We start from the raw sequence: 21,842 nt of genomic DNA, 5'->3' as shown, positions 1-21,842 counted from the left end.
TGTCACTTTGGTTGTAGCCAACGGTAGAAAGATTGTAGCAAAGCTTCCTGGGAAAAAAAAATTAAACAAATATTTGAGGGAGGCTAAATTAGGACAGACTTCATGTTAGGATATGATTGGCCTTGAGTCATTCAAAGCACAAAGGTGTAGCTGTTGATTTCCCATTTGATTCATTGTTGCCAGCGCATGTAAGAGTGCCCTGAATTATGCACAGCCTTGGTGCCTTGTTATGATGTCGTTGGCCTTCAATCATTGAAAGCGCTGACGTTGTACAGCTGTTGATGTTGTGGTAATATTCAAAAACAAACACACTGATTAAAAATCATGATTACTCGAGTGCCGACTGTAAACTTGGCAGAATAAGCTTTTTGTTGTTTGGATTATTATTATTTTTTTTTTTACAGCCCTTTCTGTTACAACCAGCTGTGTGCTTGTGTGTACATTTTGGACATTTGATAAGCTTCCCTAAGCATGCATCTGCCATTCCGAGGAGGCTTCCTGTCTCCTCGGAACCGCAAGCGACACAGCAAAACATTAGCTCTCCATTAAGCATCAGAATGGCTTTATGTGTCTCTGCTTCTTTATCATACCATGTCTGTCTGTGCAGCAGCATCTTGCAGGGAAGACACCATTTGAATGTATAAGCAGGCACTGTCTGACCAATTTTGTTAGGAGAAAATGGTCTCCCATTACTTACTGTATCTGTGTAGAGAGTTCAATCAAAACAAAATATGCAGAGGATCTTTAGTTGGCTTGAATTTCCCCATGTGTGTCAGCAGCAAGTAGTTAAAAGTTTCAAACTTATTCCAGCTTGCCAATGATGTTAGCCTCAGGTGCTTCAGGGAGCCCAAACGAAGACAGACTTTTCAGGCAATCAATTTTTTGTGTTTACTATTCGAGTTCAGGTAAAATTTGATGATCTTTGATTTTCTCTGGGTTTGCGTAAGCAATGAATGTTCAAGGCTACGACGCATATGCTAATTTGACACCACGATGCTATTAGAAGCTCCCGTGACTGACGATGCACAGTACTGGATGAGATGTTTTTTTGGTTTGGGATTGATTGTTACAATTGAATTACATTTTTTTTTTAATGGTGAGAATCTGGAAAAGAAATAACACAAGAAAATGGGTTTGAAGAGTCACCTTTTGATAAGCCACACACAACAACCTACAACATATTTTAGATTTATCTTTTTTTTTAAATCATCGTCATAATTATATTTATGCTCTTTGAAAATGTAATTATGCATAAACAGCCTTTCCTTTTTTGACTGCAGGTAAATTTAAGGATCAATTAATGTGTTTTCCCCATTTGAATGCTTTGAACTCAAAATTTAAAAAGTGAAAATCTCACAGTAACTGACAACACCCTTATTATTATTTTCTATAATTACTTAACCCAAAATTATGAGTCCAACACAAACCCAAATAAGTTAACTTTGCTTAGGCTCATCTTAATCATAGCTGACCTCTGACTCCTTAATTCAACAAACAATGAAGCAAAAATTGGTTCCACATCATTCTTAATGATCAATTAGTCAATGTATAGATGAGTTAAACACTCATATTTAGTGTATTTAAAGTGTACACACCCCCTGTTTAAGTTTTTGTGGTATGAAAAATGAGACCAAGATGAATCATTTAATAACTTCTATCATTAATGTGACCTATAACCTAACTCAGTTGTTTGTTTTTCTTTTTCTTTTCTTTTTTTTAAATCGTTTATGTTGAGTATGGAGTATGAGAGGGTTTTATCCTCCTTCTAATTTAATTAAGCTGTAAACATTCGAGGTCACATTGATTAACGTTTTGAAAGGATTTATGTTGCCCTCATAATGTTTTTATATCACAAAAAAAAAAACTCACATTTGAACAGGGGTGTGTAGACTTTTACATCCACTGTTATGTCCACATTTAGTTTTTATAACAGACCCTTAGCCATAGTCTGTTTGAGCCATAGTCTTGTGAGAGTCTCTCCTATTCATTAAAGTCTAAACTTAGACGGCATGATGTGAAGGATCTGTGCTTTTAAATAATGAAGATTGTTGGACAGAAATCGAGCCAAATTGCAGATTAAAAAAAAAAAGTGTTTTGCATTTTAAGCACATTGTGCTTCAAGTGTGACTGTGACTCTTTTCAGGACTTTGAAGCTAAATAAGGCTGTTTTTTTTCTCCTGCTGGTTCTTGAATGCAGCATGTGTTTGAAGTGTGAGCCAAGTGACAGCGTTTCACTTTGAATAGTTGCTGTCTCAAAATCAATCTGCGCGTCTTTGATGTCAGAAATAGCTCACTTTTAGAATGTTTAAATTTACATTTGCTTTTTTGGCCCGACTTTAATGTTTAATATTAACGGCCAATTCTTTGAAGACGACGGACACGGATCAAAAAGGGGGCTCATCAGGTCATGAAAAGTGACATTTCACTTCGGAATGTGCCGTTGTTTTGTGTGCTACTTGAGACCCGAAATTCTCTTTAATCAATTAACAATTTTAAAAGACTGAAAAACACAACACGCAAATAAAACATTCTGCCTTTTGATCACCAGTGACGAGCATATGGCAGCGAGCGACAAGCGCAAGAAGCTAATGTGGCAGTCTACAGCTTCACTCTGTGTTAATTTGCAAAAAGCGCAAACAGATGGACCCAAATGCATGACGGCGGTCACATGAGATCCAGATTCAAGTCATTTGTTTACAAATAGCTGCTCACCGAGAGTTGCGTCAAGCTAAAAAGTAGATGTTCTTGGCAATTAAAGCAAAATACAGGTGGTGATTTTTGTCATTCAGCTTCTAGTTAGAGAACAGCGAGTAGTGCAAAAAGTATGGGCAAAGGTCAAATTAAGTTTAGGTTACAGCGCATTTTAGGTTCATCCTGAAATTAGACCGGAAAGCCCAATATCCCTTTTTATGTGTGTCAGGGTTTGCGTTAACATGGTGTGACGCGTGGGCTAGCTTATACAAGTGTGAACCTCTGCAGAGAAGCGCTTGTCACTCAAGTAGCTTTATGTTGACAAGGCCAGAATACTCCCGTTAATCCCGACATGAAATCCATTTCCAAATCTTAGCGGGGCCTGTGATCATTCGCAGGAGCATGAGCGACGCCTCCACTCCAGTCGGCCTCATTACATTTCATTTTCCATTTTATCTGTCCTGCAGTGGTCCATTTAGTCGGGCCTGCACGGGTAACTGATCAGCTAATCCGCCTGTGATTTATGTGGCAGGCAAAGTGAGGACTTAACTGAGCCTCGGAACGCATTGATTACTGACATGGTTAATTGGCTAAAGCCGCCGCTACATCAAGACGAACTTATTGGAAATGTCAAATCAACTTATCCATTTGCATTCATAATGGATGGCGACTATTCCGGCTCGTGTGCCACGCAGCACAAACTGCCACGCGCAGCCGTGGAGAAAAGGGCTGGTACACACTCACACACGGCCGCATGCAGAGGAGTCCATTAGAAGGGTTTTGCTGACGTTTGGTGATGACAATATGAGAGCTTACACTAGTTAAATGTTGGCGAGACCCGCAACGAGTTTGAGAATTGTGTCCCAAAATTATCTGTATAAAGTGAAGAGGTTTTATTGAGGCGGATGTCATCATTTCTGAAACTTCCGACTGGAGGTCATGAGCTGGACTATGACACGTAAAACTCGTAAAAACTAATAGAAGCTACTTTCTTCTTAGAATCATCGTGAAAAAAATGCAGAGGCAAGGGAACAAAAGAAGGAAGTGTCTTAGAGATCACCACTTTCATGAAATTAAAATGAGTCTGTGTGCTCTGCGGGTAATTGCCATTTCATTTTGAAAGGAGACGACTGAAATCCAGGAAGCATGGCGTAGAGGTTAGCGCATCTGCCTCAGTTACAATGTTTGAATTTTCAGATACTTTCTGTGATGAGTTAGTCTTAGTTTGTCTCTTGCCCAAAGTCAGCTGAGAAAGGCTCCAGCTAAACGTTATAAAATGGATGGGTGGACTGAACAGTTTGAATTCTGCACCAAATGTGTCTGTTCATAGAATATCTTGACCCTGGAGACCTCCGATAGAAAACCCACTAAGGACAAGGTTGCTCATGCGTAACCAAAGCAACATTTCACAAGCTCAATTCAAGCTGCTTTAAGAATACCAAGAAAGAAAGAAATTCATTCTCAGACTTTTTTCTATCCACAGTAAACACAGCAAAACACTGGAGTTTATCATAAGGCATTCACAAATGGGAAGGAATCAACAAACATTGTGTAAATATTTAGGACCTTGCTAAATGTAACTAAACATTCTTGACATCTGGACTGGAAAGAAACAACTTTGGGCGAGTGAAATCAACAAGTATATTTTGGTAACTTGACAAGTAGGCAGTGTGTTTCGCTCAATCAAGTCTGGAGAAGAATGGGGGGGAAAATGCTGTCCATCATTGAGTGTTTAACTCATTTACTCCCAAAAACGTATAAAGACGTTCTATTGTAAATATTACCATTGTCCCAAAAAGTATTTATATGTTGTTGTTTTTTATGCTTGAGCATACAGAAGGCTTTGATGCAGCCTCTGTACTGAAGGGAACGCTTGAAGCAATGCTAGTTATTACAAAGATGTAGATGAGTATAAGAGATCAACCAGGGCTATGTTGCAAAAAAGCTTTCCCGACTGTTTTAATTTGTTAATAATGATGAAACTTAGCTCTATTCTAATGCTAATTGCTGCAAAACAGAAACAGATAGAAATATACTTTTTTTTCCTGATTAAAGAAGAGACTCTAATCTTTTGAAAGCGCTATATAAATAAAGATGACTTGACTTGACTTTTTTTAGGTTTCATGTTTTTATAGCATTAGAACATAATAGTCTGTGGGCTTTGCAAAATAAGTCAAAATCCAGTAAAACAGCCAGGAGCGAAAGGGGGTTGCTTCAGTGAAAATGGTTGGGAGTAAATGAATACATATGTAAAATATTTCTTATTTTAATAATAATTCATTATTTTTAAACTACTATATAAAAAAAAATCCATTATAATTAATTTACCAATAAGGCTAGTACGTATAATAACATTTTAAATATATACTGTATGTAAAATTGTTAATTTTACAAATATTTGTATGTTATTTAGTCACAATAAATTAAGTAACACATTATTCTATAAAATAAATAAATAAAATACATACTTTTTTTGATATGCAGATTTTAGGGGAGAATGGCCAAAGTGGTTTGATAATGGAAATACTCCACACACACACAATAAAGAACAGAGCAGAATATAGCACGCCGGTCATATTTTGCTTATCACCCTGCCTCGTCATCTTTATGTCTTATAGGCTTTTTTCAAGTTCAACTGATTTTTTTTCATCTGTAAAATATCAGTCTACTGACTTTCCACCTCGCTTTAAAAAAAATTCCGAGTAATTCTTCAAGGTGTGGTGGTGAGAGGCCCTCTAATGATTTGTGAATGAATCACTGCCTAAGTATAGTTCAGTTGTGTGCAATATATTTGCATGATTTAATCTTCAAGAAGTGTTTGTTTTCAAACATTTATTTAATTACATATTTTTATGTAAGTTTTATGAGCAACACACTTGAATCATTTCATTAGTTTCCCCCCTATAATTAATTGCATTGTTAATGTTTAAACTGTGCATCTTAAAGTGGGTTACAATAATATAAAACCGCCATCTTGCTTGTTTGGCTCTGGCCTACAAAGCGACTGTATTTTAATGTTGGTCATGATGATGGTACCCGAAGAGCTTTTTTTTTGATGGTACTTGGCATAAAAAGTTAGAGAACCACTGTTCTAATAAACTTACACGTCAACTTTTACACCACTCATTATTCTCCTTCCCTCCCCCACAGCTCTGTTGGAGGTTGTACTGGCTGGCAGCGACTGCTTAATGGCCGGAGACATGTGTTCAAGCGATGACACCTGCAGCCCGCGCCTGCGCACGCTGCGTCAATGCGTGGCGGGCAACGGCAGCATGAAGCTGGGCCCCGGGGCCCGGAGCCAGTGCGCCAACGCGGTGTCTGCTCTGCTTTCCAGCCCTTTGCACGGCTGCCAGTGCAAACGAGGCATGAAGAGGGAGAAGAACTGCCTGAGCATCTACTGGAGCCTTCACCAGTCCATCATTCACGGTTAGTGGTTGATGGATATTTTACATGGGGAATAATCATGCCATTCACTTTCTACTTGTGTGCATTGCATTAGTATGTACACCCTTAAAACTGCTGGGTTAAAAATCGGACCGACCCCACTAACTTGGTCCAACTAACAATTTTAGGTCAAAATGACCCAAGTTACAGAGTCGGTCCAATTTTTTTGGGGGTGGTGGGGGGGCGGGGGTTGGGGGCCGGTGGGGTGCCTGGTGGGCCTGCAGTGCCCCGTCCTGCTGCGTTGGGCCGGGGGCGCGGGCCGTGTTGGGGCGGGGGGCGCTCCTGCTCCTGGGTTTGCTCTCCGGCCGGTGGCCCTGGTGGGGCCCGGGGGTCGTCCTTTGGCGCTGCCGCGGCCTGGGGGGCCCTGAGGTGTTGCGCTTGCTCTGTTCCGGCGGGGGTCGACGGCTCCCCTCTTTGGTGGAGATTTTCATGCATGCCAGATCCACCACACCAGCATCTACCGAAACTCAGACACAATCTGTTTCCTCCTCAGGTTATTGAATCGGTGGAGGCTGGTGTCTCGGATCTCACGCGGCTTCGTCTGTCCTTCCTTCCTTTTCTCGGTCTCTCCGTTGGTCTCTTGAGGCCTCCCTGACTTTATGTTTTTTGGATTTGTTGGGGTCTGGATGTTTCTTGGGCTGGGGAGGAGTTCTGGTGGGGGGTGTCTGGTCGGTGCTGGATTTCACCTTCCTTGGTTTTCTTCGGTCCCCTCGGGTCTCCTGGTGTTCGATTTAGGTGAACGGTATAAGATTTTTTTTTTTCTAATAGGTTTTCTGGTGAGCTAACAAACACACGCACGCACGCACGCACACACACATACTCACCCACACACACAAAAAAAAAAAAAAAAAAGGTATGTATGTATGTATGTATATATGTATATATGTATGTATATATGTGTATATATATATATATATATATATTTAAAAAAAAAAAAAAAAAAAAAAAGAGCAATGATGATGACATTTCCGAATGAACAATACTGAGCTCTAAAAAAAAGAAAGAAAAAAAAAAAAAAAAAAAAAAAAAACAATTTAACCCTATCTCAGCGGACTGGATCTGGAAACCAGATAATCGCGGGGCTTATGTAAACAATCGTTCACACTCATATTTACACTTTAGAGTCTTCAAATAACCTATCATGCGTATTTTTTAAATCTGGAAAACTCACACAAGCACAGGGAGAAATCCATACATGAAGCCCGGAGCATGGATTTAATTCTTCAGCCGCTCAACTGACTGACGTGCTAACTACTACGCCATACTGGTCACGCTATTTTAATATTTACTCATTTTTTAAGCTTTCCATTTCTACAGTAGCCCTTTTAACCGCCAAATTATCATTTAGCCATTAGAATCCCTTAATTCAACATGTACAGACGAGACATAAGACTCGTAAATATTCACGCGACTCGAAAAAACATGACAATGGTCAAATTGTATTGAGAATGATCGTTCTTTTTAACTGCCTTTCGAGACACTCTACGTCAACATCCCGACAGAGTTGCTGCAGTTAAAAGTGGGAGTCAAAATGGCATTTTAAAGAGGAAAATGCTTATATTGTGGCAATACTTGATCGACAATGAAAAATTAAAGTTCACAAAAACAAAAGTTTCCACGTCCTTCAATTAATATCATGTGTAATCGACAGATTGCAGCAAAATTACAACTTCACACATCTCTTCCTCCCTCAGGACTCAACTTGGTGGAGAGTTATCCTTATGAGACCGTGCAGAGGGATTATGACTACGTCCGTTTGGCCTCTATCACAGCAGGCAAGTGTGCTGACCTTCATTAACTTTCATGTTTTTACTTTTGTACCCTTTGGGGTACGCTTGGATTTTCCCTGGCAGCTGGCCTGAGGCAAAGACAAGAGAGTTTTGTTCTGAGGACAGCTACACCATTTATCTGACCAAAATTCCTGCATCCAAAATGATATCTTTGTCACACACTGTGTTACTGTAATACAAGCCATGAATGGAAATTGGGTCTTACTGCTGAGGGAGCAAAATGTAATCACAGTGTTTACTTTACTTTTAAGAATTACATGCATTTTGCTGAGTCATAAAAGTTTATCGTTATGGGACCTTCAATTATGATTGTAATTTATATTGTGGTAGACTAACTTTAAAGAGAAAATCTACTCTTTTATAACAGAATACATTTTGTGCACTTCCTTTCCATAGACTCTGATGTTGGCATGGTAACTGTGAACCGCTGCTTGGATGCGGCAAAGGCTTGCAACGTGGACGACTTGTGTCAGAAGCTGCGCACAGAATACGTCTCGGCCTGTATCAAACCCGCTGCCAAATCTGGCCTGTGCAACCGGGTCAAATGCAACAAGGCCCTGCGCAGGTTCTTCGACCGGGTGCCCGCCGACCACACGCATGAGCTGCTCTTTTGCCCTTGCACGGACACGGCCTGCGCGGAGCGTCGCAGGCAGACCATCGTTCCCAGCTGCTCTTATGAAAGCGTGGAAAAGCCCAGCTGCATTACGCAGAGGAGGATCTGCGAGGCGGACTACGTGTGCAAGTTGGTGAACGTTTATTGCTTGTTGAGATCCATTAACCCATTTGCTCCCAAAAATGTATTTATACGTTTGAAAAAAATAATAATAATTATACTAGAGCATACAGAAGACTTTGATGCAGCCTCTGAACTGAAGAAAACGCTTAACGAAATGGTAGTTATTACAAAAACGACCAGCAGGTGGCAGCAGAGTATAAGAGATCAAAAAGGGCCATGTTGCAACAAGCTTTCCCCCCCGATTTTTTAAACAGATATGGAAATAATAATGAAACTTTGCTATATTTTAATGCTAATTGCTGCAAAACGGAAACAGATTGATTTTTTTTTGTCCTGATGAAAAAAAAGACTCTAATTTTTCTTTTGGTAGATTCCATGTTTTTATAGCAATATAACACAATATTCTGTGGGCCTTACAAAATCTGTCAAAATCCAGTAAAACAGCCAGGAGTAAAGAGGGTTGCTTCAGTGAAAATGGCTGGCCCCCCTGTCAGGTCCATGTTGGCACAAGACAATCTTAAGTCATTCCTCAAACTTATTTAACCAAATACATATTTTTCAACTCCAGATGAGGAGAAAACTTTAGTGCTCCATGCCAAATGGTATTAGGAGTGAGACCTGTAAAATCACCTGTGTAATTAACCCCAAGAAGGCTGATGCACTAGGAAGATTGGAATTGGGTACCTGTTCTGGAAACAATGCCAAAGTTGCTGATACCTTGGTGGTCAATATACAGAGTTCTCATTCTTAGACCCAATAGATCCATTTCAATTCTGGGTCTGAACTGAGTGCCACCGTGGTATACCCAGAGAATATTAAGGTCAGGTGATTCATTCTTAGATGGATGAGGCATGAAGAAGATTGGAACAGAACACCAATGTGGTACAGGAGGGGGCGTGGCTCAGTGGTAGAGTGGTCATCTCTTGTTTTTGGACATTTTATGGTTACATTTTGAAGGTTTTGTTTTCTGCCTTTTTTGTGTGTTCTCTGACATTTTTGCAATTTTCATGGACATTTTATAGCAATTTTCTACTTATCTCCTTTTTTGACGTTTTTAGTTACTTTTTTAAACGTTTTAATTAACCGTCTGTCCGTTTTTTTTTTTACAACTTAAACATTTGGATGGAATTTTTTGAACATTTAATTATTAATTTTTTATCTAAGAATATTTTACCTAAAAACATTTATAAATATATATGTAAAAAACATTATTTACAAATTTTTTTTTTAGATCCACAGGGAGTCACATGTGGCTCCAGAGCCACAGCTTGCATCCCCCTGGAATAAGTGATGCATGTGTGGTTAACCCTAAGAAATGGATGAGGCATTTAGAAGATTGAAATGACAAACAGTCTCCGATGTAGGACGGTTACATTATCTGTAAACCTGGCATGATTCAGCTCTCAGACTTTTTGAAAAGGAATAAACAGCCATTCAGTCAACCAAATGACCCATTGTTTTACCCCCAAGCCTTACCCACCCTCCATCATTGCTTAGAACACCCCTGAGAGCCTCTTGGAATAGCACATTAAATATTGAACACGGATAAAGAGCCAGATGGATCAGAGTTATCGCTCATTGCAATCTCTGGTCATGGTCATTATTTTTCCATGGCTCCATTAGACTCAGCGGGTTTTACTAATGATTCCAGGCCTTGGTGGTGAAATATATGAGTCTTTCTATCACTTTCACATTTTAGACCAATGTACTCTGATTTTACCAAGCTAGCCAATATATGTATTTATTTATGTGGGTGAGACAAGTTAAATCTCCAAGCGTTAGGACAGGAAAAAAAAGCACAACGGAACACGGTACAAGAATCCACCATGTTCTTGCTCATCAGAACCTTTCCTTTTTCTGTAGGTCTCGCCTGGCACAGTTTCAGTTTGACTGTGAACCCTCTGAAGCGTCTGCCAGTGGTTGCAAGCAAAGAAACCACGGCGCCTGCCTCCTCGCCTACACAGGACTCATAGGTAAGCGCATATTTAAAAAGAAAACTCGGTGGAGTTGGAGCGACAGATGGAGGAATGGGACAAAGATGCAAAGGCTGTACAAACACAGCGGTAAAGGCAACATATGTTATGTGAGAGGACGACGAGGAGAATTGTGCAGCTACGGGGAAGCGAGAGCTATTTCTGCGCATGACCAGTGAGCAATAGAAGTAAATAAGTCTTAAAAAAAAAAAAATCACACAACTTCCAGACAACAGCGTGTTTTGTTTTTGTAACATTTCATAAAAGGAAGGAATAGCCATGAGTTTTCCGCACATCACAGAAAGGCGCACGAATAACTTCATGCCCTTGGTGCCCCACAGCACAAACACACTCTTGGCTTGCATTTATTGAGGCACTCAAAATCCCACCTCCACTGTGTTGCTGCACAAAAATCTCATGGCTTTAGACTGGTGCGACCTCAAAGTAAAAAAGTACAATGCTGGAGAGGCCACCCTTTTATACAAGGTGGGTGTTTAGAAGAGCTTTCAAAAAATAAAAGGAGTATCACACAAAGGCATATGAATAAGTAAAGCAGGCTGATACCAGGTGTCATTTCTCCACAGGAAGCACCATCACACCCAACTACGTCGACAACGCCACTTCCAGTGTGGCGCCGTGGTGCTCCTGCTCGGCCAGCGGAAACCAAAGGCAGGAATGTGAATATTTTTTGGACTACTTCACCGACAACATCTGTCTCCGTGAGTGCAACTTTGAACACAACTAACTCACTGTTGTTTGGCATACACATTTTGAAGAAAGGCAAAAAGCCCTGCTGTGTGTTATTTCTTTATTTCAACAACTTTTGGGAAATGTATGGCAGTCCTTTAACCTGTATAGCCTTTTAGTAGATTGATGATATTCTTAGTTTAAACAATTGAACATTTGGGAGATTAATGCCAATTTGATTTCAGATTAGAGGCAGTCTGGAATAAACCAGCTCAACTTTTGGGGATTTTATGGCCTTAAATACATTTGAACCCGTGCAACTTTTGGGGGATTTAGGGTTGGTTCCGTTTAGCCTGAGTCTTAATCTGTGCAACTCTTAGGTATTTATGAAGATGATTTTTTTGTTTTTGTTTTTTTAATAAATGTAGTCTGATTTTAACCTGTGCAATTTGGAGGTTTATTATTATTAGTAGTAGTATTATTAATTAATTAAAATTAATAAGATTCACATCTGTGATATTTTTTTTTTATGATTTAAGGTAGGATATAGGATTGCCTTTTTTTCTCATCTGTGATCTTTTTGGGGGGGAAATGACGAAGTTATATTTTAATCCCTGCAATTTGGGGGAAATTATAAAGATTTAGAGTAGTGTTATTTTAAGATGTGTTAACTTTGGTGAATTTATGGTATTCTTATTTAAGATTGTACCAGTAAATTTTTGGGTGCTATATGGTGGTTTTATTTTAGCCTAAGCATGATTTTCTCAGATTTTAATTAATGTAATGTTATTTTAACCAGGGAACATTTTGGGGGATTTGAATTTTCTTGTTTTAACCAAAACAACTTTTTCTTTTTTTTTGAGAGAGAGAGAGAGAGAGAGAGAGAGAGAGAGAGAGAGAGAGAGAGAGAGAGAGAGAGAGTGCGAGAGAGCTAGATTTATGAGAGTCTTATTAACTTGAACACCTTTTTGGAGATTTAGAGCCATTTCAATTTAACTTGATTGTGGTTGGTCTTATTTTAACCTGCACAACTTTTACGCAGATATAAGACGGGTAAAAATGAAAACATCAACAATAGGACATAATACCCTTGATTGCTGTGTATGCTAACTCAGGTTAGCACCAGCAACTTTAGTCTGAGTCTCAGCAAATCTCAATCTCAGCAGAAGCATTCTGACATCACCTTGAAAGGTCTCTATTGGTAGAATTGGCACTGATATATATATATTTTTTGTATTATTACTGTCAACATCTGGTGGTGAAGGTAAAAACTCTCCTGGAACTAAAAATATGATGTTGACTCAATAGAGCGAGTTAAATTAATAATCTGAGTCATGATGCGTCCAGACAAGATGACGCAGAAAAACAGGCACCGTTGTCATGGGATAGAGCCCACGGGACGACGTGGACAGATGTTTGCCACCATGCTCAAATACCAGAGCCTTTTAATCAAATATACCCCGCCTTTTTTGCTTTACACATAATTAAATATCCTCTGTGTCTCACTGTTTGTCTTTTTATTACTCATCTACCTCACACTGGTTGCTCCTAAGGTGCTGAGGCTGTCACAAAAACCAACTGAGCTGATAGCGGGATTGAAAATCAAATTCCAACCTTCATCTGGCAGTTAATGTTTCGCTAGTTCTTAAAAAAAAAAAACAACAACATAAAAACGTACAAAAAAATTACCATATTTCCTGAAATGGTACATGAATAGGTATTGAGGTGCAATACAAATACTCTAAATGTCATTTGTCCACCTGACATAGGACATATTTTCCCATCCCTTATAATGGTGGATAGAGAAAAAGTCAACACAATAAAAGAGTGTAATCTTGTAAAAAAATAATTTTTGTCATCAGTTGAGCCACTATTATATTCAGAGTAATTAGCAGGTGCTATGAGGTCTGCGCTTCGCAGCCTTTGTCACTTGAACCTGTGAAAGGTAACGTGGCGGCGGCGCACGAATTCTGTAGAGCACCGCTGCTTTCCAATCCCCCAAATCATTTTCAACTCACACTTACTGAATTGCAGTCATTCGCTCGCGAGCGGAAAGGCTCGCCGAGCTCGACGTGGCAAATGAGAGCAGCTCTCTTGGGCCTGCTGCCTAGAAAAGATACAGAGAGAGTCTCTGAGTTGTTTGGCCATGTCAGAAGGTTCTATGAGTTAATGAGGCCGATGTGGAGATGCAGGTGCAGTGCGGCGGCTTAGAGAGAATACTGATGCTTTTTGCTGTCCATTCTCTGCCAGTAAAGTCCAAACTAAGGCCACGACCTCATGAATATCGGTAATTTAAAAACACGGACTAAATACGTAAACACTGCGCCCCAATTAGTTGTCAGGTGCATCATGCATTTAAGATAAATAAATGCCTCCCTCAAACACATGCCTCCCTTCTCTCACCAGCAAAAACAAACAGGTAGGCCGTCCATATGCGCTGCCTTACAAGCGGACTTCTGAGCTAAGTGAACTGCTAAACTGTTTGCTAACCAGAACAGCAACACCTATGTAAACATTCTCAGACGGATTAAAGTGACATTAAAGCAAGCAAGCAGTGGTTTCACTTCCTAACCCTTATAGAACAATAAAGTCAACCAAAGCATAATACAATGAAATCAACTCAACTAAAATAAAATGACCTTCCTTTTTTGAAGATACCAAAGATGATGTGAGTGAAAGTTTCAATTAACATCATGTGTCCTATTGTGTCTTGTACAACAGGGAATGCCCTGAAGGCTTTTGGAAGTGAATCTGGCCAGCAGCCAACGGCGGGCCACTCCAACACCTTAAGCCCCGACCTCCGCAGGAGAGAAAACAGGAGCACTACTTCCCCACCGGAAAGCATACTAACAAGGGGGTACATTCTGGATACAAAAATACCCACGCAGGTGTGTTGTTCTCTAGTTGTTGTCGCTCACTTTTGTTTGGTATTGTTTATTGTTGTCGTGTTTTATGGGTGCTGCGAAGCCCTGCAATATTTGCCTATTCTGAATTTTCTTTCTTTTAACATAGCCTCCACGGCTCACTGAAATATCTACTGACATCTCAGTGCTACGAAAACAATTTGAAGTGTGTTGAGGCGCTTCAGTTGGACAAAAGTTGTCTTGCTGCCAACTAGTGGCATTTGCAGGCAATTTGAGCAGTTATGCACAGAGGAGGAGGAGGATGGAGAGAGCAAGACAAAACGAATGTGTTTTTTTGCACTGATTAATGTGCAATGTGCCAGTGGGTCCTAGTTAACCTCAAGGACAACATGAGTAGCTTATTTATTTATTTATTTAAACTTGACATGGTTTCTCTGTCCCAAATTATCTATATTATGTTGGAAAATAAAATAGATTGTGTTCAATGCAACTGAAGAAAATGCTGTTCTTATTTGCACAATATCCAGGGTTTTTTCTGTGTACAAAATTCAGAGGCGGCCACCTCCAGCCTGCGTGACTGATAATAATAGTCATATTCTTATGGAACTATTATTCTTATTATTGAAACATGGAATTAGTATTATATGTTGCCTGTAAAAAATGAAAGCGAGTCAGTTGAATTTACAGAATACATGCACGTCATGGCGCATGGCCGGGATTAGGGATGTTCGATATCACTTTTTTTTTTACGCAACTCTTGAGTAGTCACCACTACTGATACCAAATACCGATACCACTAGTAAATAAAATTCCCCACCCATAAATGACAGATGATTTTAAAGAAAAATGTATATATCCCAATATATTATTATTCCTTAAAATTGCATTAATGTATTGTTTTGGTTATTTAATGGGTAAGGCTTTTCTTTTCTTCTTCTTTTCTTAACTTTTTTTAGTAATAATTAGTCAAAATTATGTGTTGAACTTAAAACATATGATGATGTGCATTTGTTAAAAAGCAGTTTTTTTGTTTGTTTGTTTGTTTGACCAAAATTCAACTAAAAACCTTCGTGAGTACAACTATTAAATAAAGAAATGACTAAAATGTGACAAAACTAATATAGTTTTTGTCCAAAAGGCAAAAAAACCTATGCCCCCCAAAAAAAGACGGCTGCCAAAAACACCATCACATTCCTGGTTTCATGGTTAAGATCACTTTGTCCCCATTGATCCGTTATCATTGGTGCCATTCCGTGGTGGCATAACAAAAAGCCAAGGAAAGACATTGTGACGTCTCAAGTATTGCTGATGTCTAACATTTGATGCTTTGAACTCCTGACTTCTGAGACCTATTGTTCCATAACATTTCAGTTTAACTCCGACTTACACCACTTTTTGGGGAGCTCAACTTTGTAGGCAACAATGTAATTAAATCTGTAATCTGTCCCCCCCCCCCCCCTCCAGGCCATGGGAAATGAACTCCTGGTGGGCCAGTCCACTCTGCCGTCCAACAGCCTCCCAAATGCAGCGTCCCCTCCCGGGCTCCTGCCTCCAGTTACCATCAGCCTTCTGTTGTTTCGCTTGCTCAACAGTGGACACTAAAGACCGCAGGGATGGACTCCCCTCCTGCTACAGAGAATGGAGGCGGTTTACGAACCGTGCAGCTACTCTCGCCTCTTGCTTCTCTTGTACAGCAATTCCGTTTCTATTTTTGTGTCTAGGTAGTTAACGGAAGCCGATGTGTACAGTTGTACATACTGTAGTTGTTGCTATGATTGAGACATGCCAAAACTGAGCTACGGACTGATGACGCTCACAGCTATCCAGCGACGTCTCTCTATATATGTATGATGCGTAGTTGAAGATACCAACAGAAGCTCTTATTGTGAGTCCGTTTTTGGAGAGCTGCCGGAGCACACGGCCCTTTAACAGCACTCTCTTCAAGTGACTGCGAGAGGACCATTATTTCTAATCAATACTGGGAGAGAAAAAAAAGGAGGGTGGGGGCACGCCGGAGAGACAATAGAGCAACATTTTACTCCGACGTGGCCGACAGATGCCCTGATTCTTCGGTGTCCTGCAGCAGCGTCCGGCCGAGAGTGCATAAGACAAACCTTGACACCACAATCACGCTTTCCATCGCCGTTTGTCACACTCTCACTTTATTTGTTAGCTCTGGAGCTACAGTATAAAACATGCCCTCACTCTTAAAAGAAAATTATCAGCCAATTCTCAAAAGACAATTCCTTTAGACCTCTGGCTGCTATACAAAAAGTAATTGTGAGTGTAATAACCTTCTAGTTCTCATTGTGCAAGTGGACACCGCAAGAGCAGGCAAGGCGGAAGGTTTAGCTTTTTAATCTTTGCCAACATAAATACACAAATTGAGATTGAACAGATGTGAAAAGAGTCTACGAAAGTATTTTCTGTTCTCTGAACTAATTTCTGCAAATAAAGAAACTTACCAATTTCCAAGTTTTGTGTTTTTTGTAAAGCTCCTGAAAATGATTAAAGATAATACTTGTTGGGGGGTTATGGTGGTACGGTGGCTGGGTGTGGGGGCTGGGGGTGTGGGGAGCGGTGGCTGGGGGTTGGGGCGCTCCGGGTTCCTGGGTTTACTCTCCGGCCAGTGGCCCCCGTGGGGCCCGGGGGTCGTGCCCTGGCACTGCCGCAGCCTGGGGGGTTGTGCTTGCCCTGTCCTGGCGGGGGGTCGACGGCTCTCTTTTCATGCATGCCAGGTCCACCACACCAGCCTCTACCGAAATTCAAACACAATCTGCTTCTTCCTCTTGTCGCTGAATCGGTGGAGGCTGATGTCTGTGGATCTCACTCTGCTTCATCTATCCTTCCTTCCTTTCTTCAGTCTTTCCTTTGGTCTCTTGAGGTCTCCCTAATTTGGGGGACTTTAGATGTTTCTGGGGTTGGTGAAAGATTCTGGTTGGTAACCCTGTGGGTAGTGTCTGGTCGGTGCTGGATTTCACTTTTATTTATTTTCTTTGATCCTTCCTCGGGTCTCCTGACGACTTCAGGACTCTAGCGGGAGTCTGAAGTTTTCGGTTTAGGTGAAGGGTTAGGGATTTTTAATAGGTTTCAGGTGAATTAATGAGCACGAACTTACACACACGCAGATATGCACACACAAACACACACACACATGAAATTAGTCCATCACTTTAATTAATTAAAATGTTCTTCTACTTCTGAATGTGCAGCTTTGGAATGTGAAGGAAAAATTGTAGAGGGGGGAAAAAAAAGAAGCCAAACTCAAGCTTGAGATTTTGAACAACTTTCAGCCCACACTTTCAAAGTAGAAGCAGAGTGCTGAAATGCTCTTGTGAACATGAAGAGGTATTAAGTACTACTCGCAAGCACCACCAATTCCATCCAACCGTCGTGCTGTAATGGGCCCAGAGCAAGTTTTTCCACACAAACCAAGATTGAAAAGCAAAACTGAGCAGGACTGTGATTATGAATAGACTCGCAGGCCATTGCCTCTTATTTCCCTAATTGTTTTATGAGCACTAGTATTTTCTTTTGCACTTAGATAGGAGCTTCAAAAATAAATAAATGTATAACAGCTGAGTTGCATTTTGTTGTTAATGTACTTACTGTAATGTTTTGCATAAAGTCTGTTTATGAGCTGTCCATTGTCAGTGAATATAGATCGCAAAGCATTCCCTTCCTCCTGCCATTTTCCTTCAATTATGGTCTTGTAGCCACCCTGCACATATGTTCCGTGAATTGGCTTTAAGAGTTCTATAAATTGTGACCGTCTGCAAGACCACGCAGTTGTCTGAATGTGATTGGATTAGCGAGTCGAGGCGCGGGGGCGAGAGCAACCGAGGTGAGAAGCATGTGAGTGGAGGCGGAAGGCAGAAAGGTGAGAGAACAACAAGTTGAATTATTATTATTTTTTACGCGGTTATCACCGACAGGAACTGTTTTTTGTTTAAAAGTTGTTGATTGCCCATCGTTTCTCAAAGCATTTTCATCAAAAGCACTTGGGTGGAATTGTGCCAAACAGATTTATTTAAGGAGACACATTTTCTTATTGCACTGACAAGGGAAACGTCCACAATTTTGTTGTACCTGTGTATAATGACAATAAAGGCATCCTATCCTATCCTAAGAGAGAAAACCTGACAAGAATTCTGGAATTAACATATAAAGGCAAGAATATTATCTCAGGTTTGGACTGGTATATTAATAAATAAATAAAAATTGACATTGCTTATTCGCACTTGAGTGGAACATTCTGAAATACACAAGGGAACACTAGAAGGCATATGGCTTCTTTCTTTGTTTCACTCCCTCTCAAAATTGCATTGTTTTTCATGCATTTAAAAGCGACTACTTGTATTAATTCACTCCCTTCGCCCTCGCTCCTCTTTTCAACGCCATTCCTATTTGCCAGCAAAGGCTCTGAATCCAACTCCGATCAATAAGAACAATCAAAAGTTGCTCTAGGGTGTTGAAGCCTCATGCCATTTACCACAAGATCATTTTACCCGCGCCATTTCAACACACCTCCACCACTTTACTCTATTCCTGTGATTTTTTTTCCCTCCAGGTTGCACAATCTTAGAAGGTGAAAGAAATAATTGAAATTGATCCCCTTGCTAATTGGTGCAAACGCGAAATTTGTCGACTGCGTCTTCTCACGGCTGGTGTTCTTCCTGATGCTGAAACACAAGTGTGATCAAATATCAGCAATTGTGGGTGGAAAAACACTCAGTATTTATGGGTGAGATATAAACTGTAAAAAAATAAAATAATAATAAGTAAAAAAATAATAATAATCATCATCCATGCATCCATAACGCTCATCCTCACAAGGTCACAGGTGTGTTGGAGCCTATCCCAGCCGATTTTGGGGCGAGAGGTGGTTTACACCATGAAGTGGTCGCCAGATAATCACAGGGCACAGATAGGTCAACAAAAACAGCCATTCACACTTAGGACAATTTAGTCTTCCATGAATATAACATACATGTCTTTGGAATATACCTGGAAGAAGACCCATGCAAGCACGGGAACAACATACAAAATCCATAGCAGGTGTAAATCGATTAATATTAAATAAGAATAGCATACAATGCTGTCATGGATTAGGTTGATGTTGGTGGTAGGTTATCTAATGCTGAGCCAGTTCGTAATGTTGTTATTGCCAAATTCTGGTGGTTGGATGAATGTGTGCTCTGATGTCTACTCAAATTGGTAGCACACACATTAGAAATATGGACGTGAATATGGGACCAGCAGGATTGGTCGACCATGAGCAAGACGTCATATAATTACGGTATCGCATTTTGTTTTTTGCTTGGCAATCATCCAGGTAACTGGCATATTGCAAAATAGAAATAAATAGCATGACTTCAATTAATCTACACTTTGCAAGTTTGCATGAAAGAAACACAAATAGCGACGACAAATTAGGGCCCGACTTTGTCTACAGAATTACAGAAAACAATGACAAAAAGAAAAACTGAATCGGTTGATTTTTCTCTCTCACATTTTTTACCTTAAGTACAAAATACTGTGGAAAGAGTCAAATGTTTTGCCTGTAATTCATATCTTTATTGTTGTAAGCTTGAAGGGACAAACTTTAAAGAAGCTATTTTAATCATTACACCGGTATGTATTTTTTAAATTCATCGTGCAATTAATCAGTTATCTGAATTTGGTCTCTTGTGAATAGCATTGTGTACAGAAATCGTGGCATCCCCCTCTCATTTTCCTAAATACGATATTTGAAGGACCAAGAAAATGCATGTTTTTTACAAATAGTCGAACACTGTCTAAATCTATGACTCACAACTGTGTGGACATTATGTGGCTGTGTAGAAGCATTTAAGTACAATGTACAGGTATGATTATTACACCCCCCCCCCACACACACACACACACAAACACACACACACATTCGCAATTAATCAACCCTGCATCCCGTGTAAGAACGTTGTCCAAACCTGGTAAAATTCACAATGCTGTAGCTTTTCTAATCCTCTTCCTCCTCATCATCTTTTTGTATGTATGCAAAGGTGAATATTTATAGAACAGTCTTCCTTTCAATCTTTGACAAGCTGTTCCGCGCCAATTTCCACCTCCAGATGTGCATACGTTTGCATTTGTTTGCCTACATCTGAGGGAATTCATGTGGATGTGCGTGAAGCAACAACAGGCCTGCATGTGCCTGTGCAAATCTGCATAGTAAACAAACACAGCGGAACCTCCAAATTTAAACACAATCAGTTCCTGCTAAAACTTCAGAACAAAAAAAAAAAAAAATCCCCTTTTTGAGATAAATTTTATTATGAATAATTTCTCACCGTCATAAAACCTTGATTAACTGAACAAGCAATGTTATTAGCTGTAATTCCAATTAGGGTGTCAGCAGAAGTTAATCGGTAATATTTTTATGTAAGGACGGTAGAAACAATAAAACACTTAAGGGGTACATTTTTTTTAATTAACTCTCACGCAAGTATAAAAGGAAATTGACCACAAATGTAATGTAAAAAAAAAAAAACACACACACACACACACATATAACATTGTAACTATGGTTATCTTAATGGACCTGGCCTGGCATGAGGGCCTTGAATTTAACACTGGTGTACGAGACACGTGAATGGAAACAAATGCATGAAGTAGAGGTAGGGTTGAACAATTAATCAAATTCAAATTGACCGGTTGGGGGAAAAAATGTGATTTTGCTTAGCCCGACCCTAATGAGGATAAGCTGTATAGAAAGTGGAAAGATGGATTTGGTCAAATGTTAAAGGAGCTTTAAGCCATTCAAGATGTTCCAGAGTAATTAAAATTAACCTTTTACCACGTTCGCTTGCTGTGTTCATCTGTGCGCAGGACAAAGAGAAGGTGTGCCATCGAGTGTGAACGAGTGCTTCCATGTGTTTTCAGTTTGCAGGTGTATGGTTACACACAAAGCATCTGTCTCGGAAACTATGCTAAAAAGTTGAGGGGACAGCTGCAAACATCTGCAGCGTGGAGCACACCTTTATGTCGCGGGAGCAGCTGGACGGCGATGACAGCAAATCAGTCACTGGCCTGGAACCCCACAGACCCGGACTGGAGCCTCGCGGGAGCTCACTAGATTGCTCCACACATGAAATTCTCCCTGTGGAGGCAATTTTCTGAGTAAGCTCACCTCCTCCAGAGGCACTTTTACAATGACTGTCTGCCACAGTATTTCACTGACTGTCTGTTGACACTTTGACGACGGCGTAAAGGCTGCGAAACCACAGTAACATCCACAACTAAACTACGGCTTCATTGTACAGACGTGTGATATTCCAGACCGGTGTCACCGGGAATTAAGCTCACGTTGGACAGATCTGCAGCTCATAAACATTGCGCCTCGTTTGAGCAACATGCAAGGGGGTGCGATTGATGGTGATGAATGGACACGTCGCTTTTTTTGTTTGCTTTAGTTTACCCAGGCTGACCTTTCTCTAACTTTGACCATGTGCTTTTCCTCGTCACATTTTCAAATACTACCATTTTTGTGAGAAAGTTCATATTGGCTACTGACGGGAAGTGGTAGTCTACATCTTCACTAAAGATTCAAATCAAAGTGAGGGTCTTATCAAGCCAATGCAAATTGGAAGTAAAGCAGTAAGTAGAAAACTCACCCCCA

At 40.2% G+C, this 21,842-nt stretch overlaps 2 protein-coding genes across 3 annotated transcripts in view; one reads left to right on the top strand and one right to left on the bottom strand.

Moving 5' to 3' along the window:
- Positions 1-16,660, top strand: part of gfra4b (GDNF family receptor alpha 4b) — a 37,513-nt gene extending 20,853 nt beyond the window's left edge. The window contains exons 2-8 of the mRNA XM_086084707.1: positions 5,842-6,117; positions 7,830-7,910; positions 8,322-8,667; positions 10,525-10,634; positions 11,219-11,353; positions 14,043-14,209; positions 15,650-16,660. Of these exons, the coding sequence (XP_085940833.1) occupies positions 5,842-6,117; positions 7,830-7,910; positions 8,322-8,667; positions 10,525-10,634; positions 11,219-11,353; positions 14,043-14,209; positions 15,650-15,787 (1,253 nt within the window). The 3' untranslated portion in view covers positions 15,788-16,660. The remainder of the gene's footprint in view (positions 1-5,841; positions 6,118-7,829; positions 7,911-8,321; positions 8,668-10,524; positions 10,635-11,218; positions 11,354-14,042; positions 14,210-15,649) is intronic.
- LOC147168591 (uncharacterized) overlaps positions 1-21,842 on the bottom strand; it is a 53,654-nt gene that overhangs the window by 13,893 nt on the left and 17,919 nt on the right. The window contains exon 4 of one of the 2 annotated variants that reach the window (XM_086084709.1): positions 13,346-13,428. In XM_086084709.1, the coding sequence (XP_085940835.1) occupies positions 13,356-13,428 (73 nt within the window). In that variant the 3' untranslated portion in view covers positions 13,346-13,355. Of the gene's footprint in view, positions 1-13,345; positions 13,429-18,196; positions 18,868-21,842 lie in introns of those variants that run through there. The other variant, XM_086084708.1, reaches the window with a different exon arrangement.

The sequence above is a fragment of the Leptonotus elevatus genome, chromosome 9, assembly GCF_054856555.1.
Source record: "Leptonotus elevatus isolate MCC_2025b chromosome 9, RoL_Lele_1.0, whole genome shotgun sequence".
In the NCBI taxonomy this organism is placed as follows: domain Eukaryota; kingdom Metazoa; phylum Chordata; class Actinopteri; order Syngnathiformes; family Syngnathidae; genus Leptonotus; species Leptonotus elevatus.
This window is presented reverse-complemented; position numbering and strand designations above follow the sequence as displayed.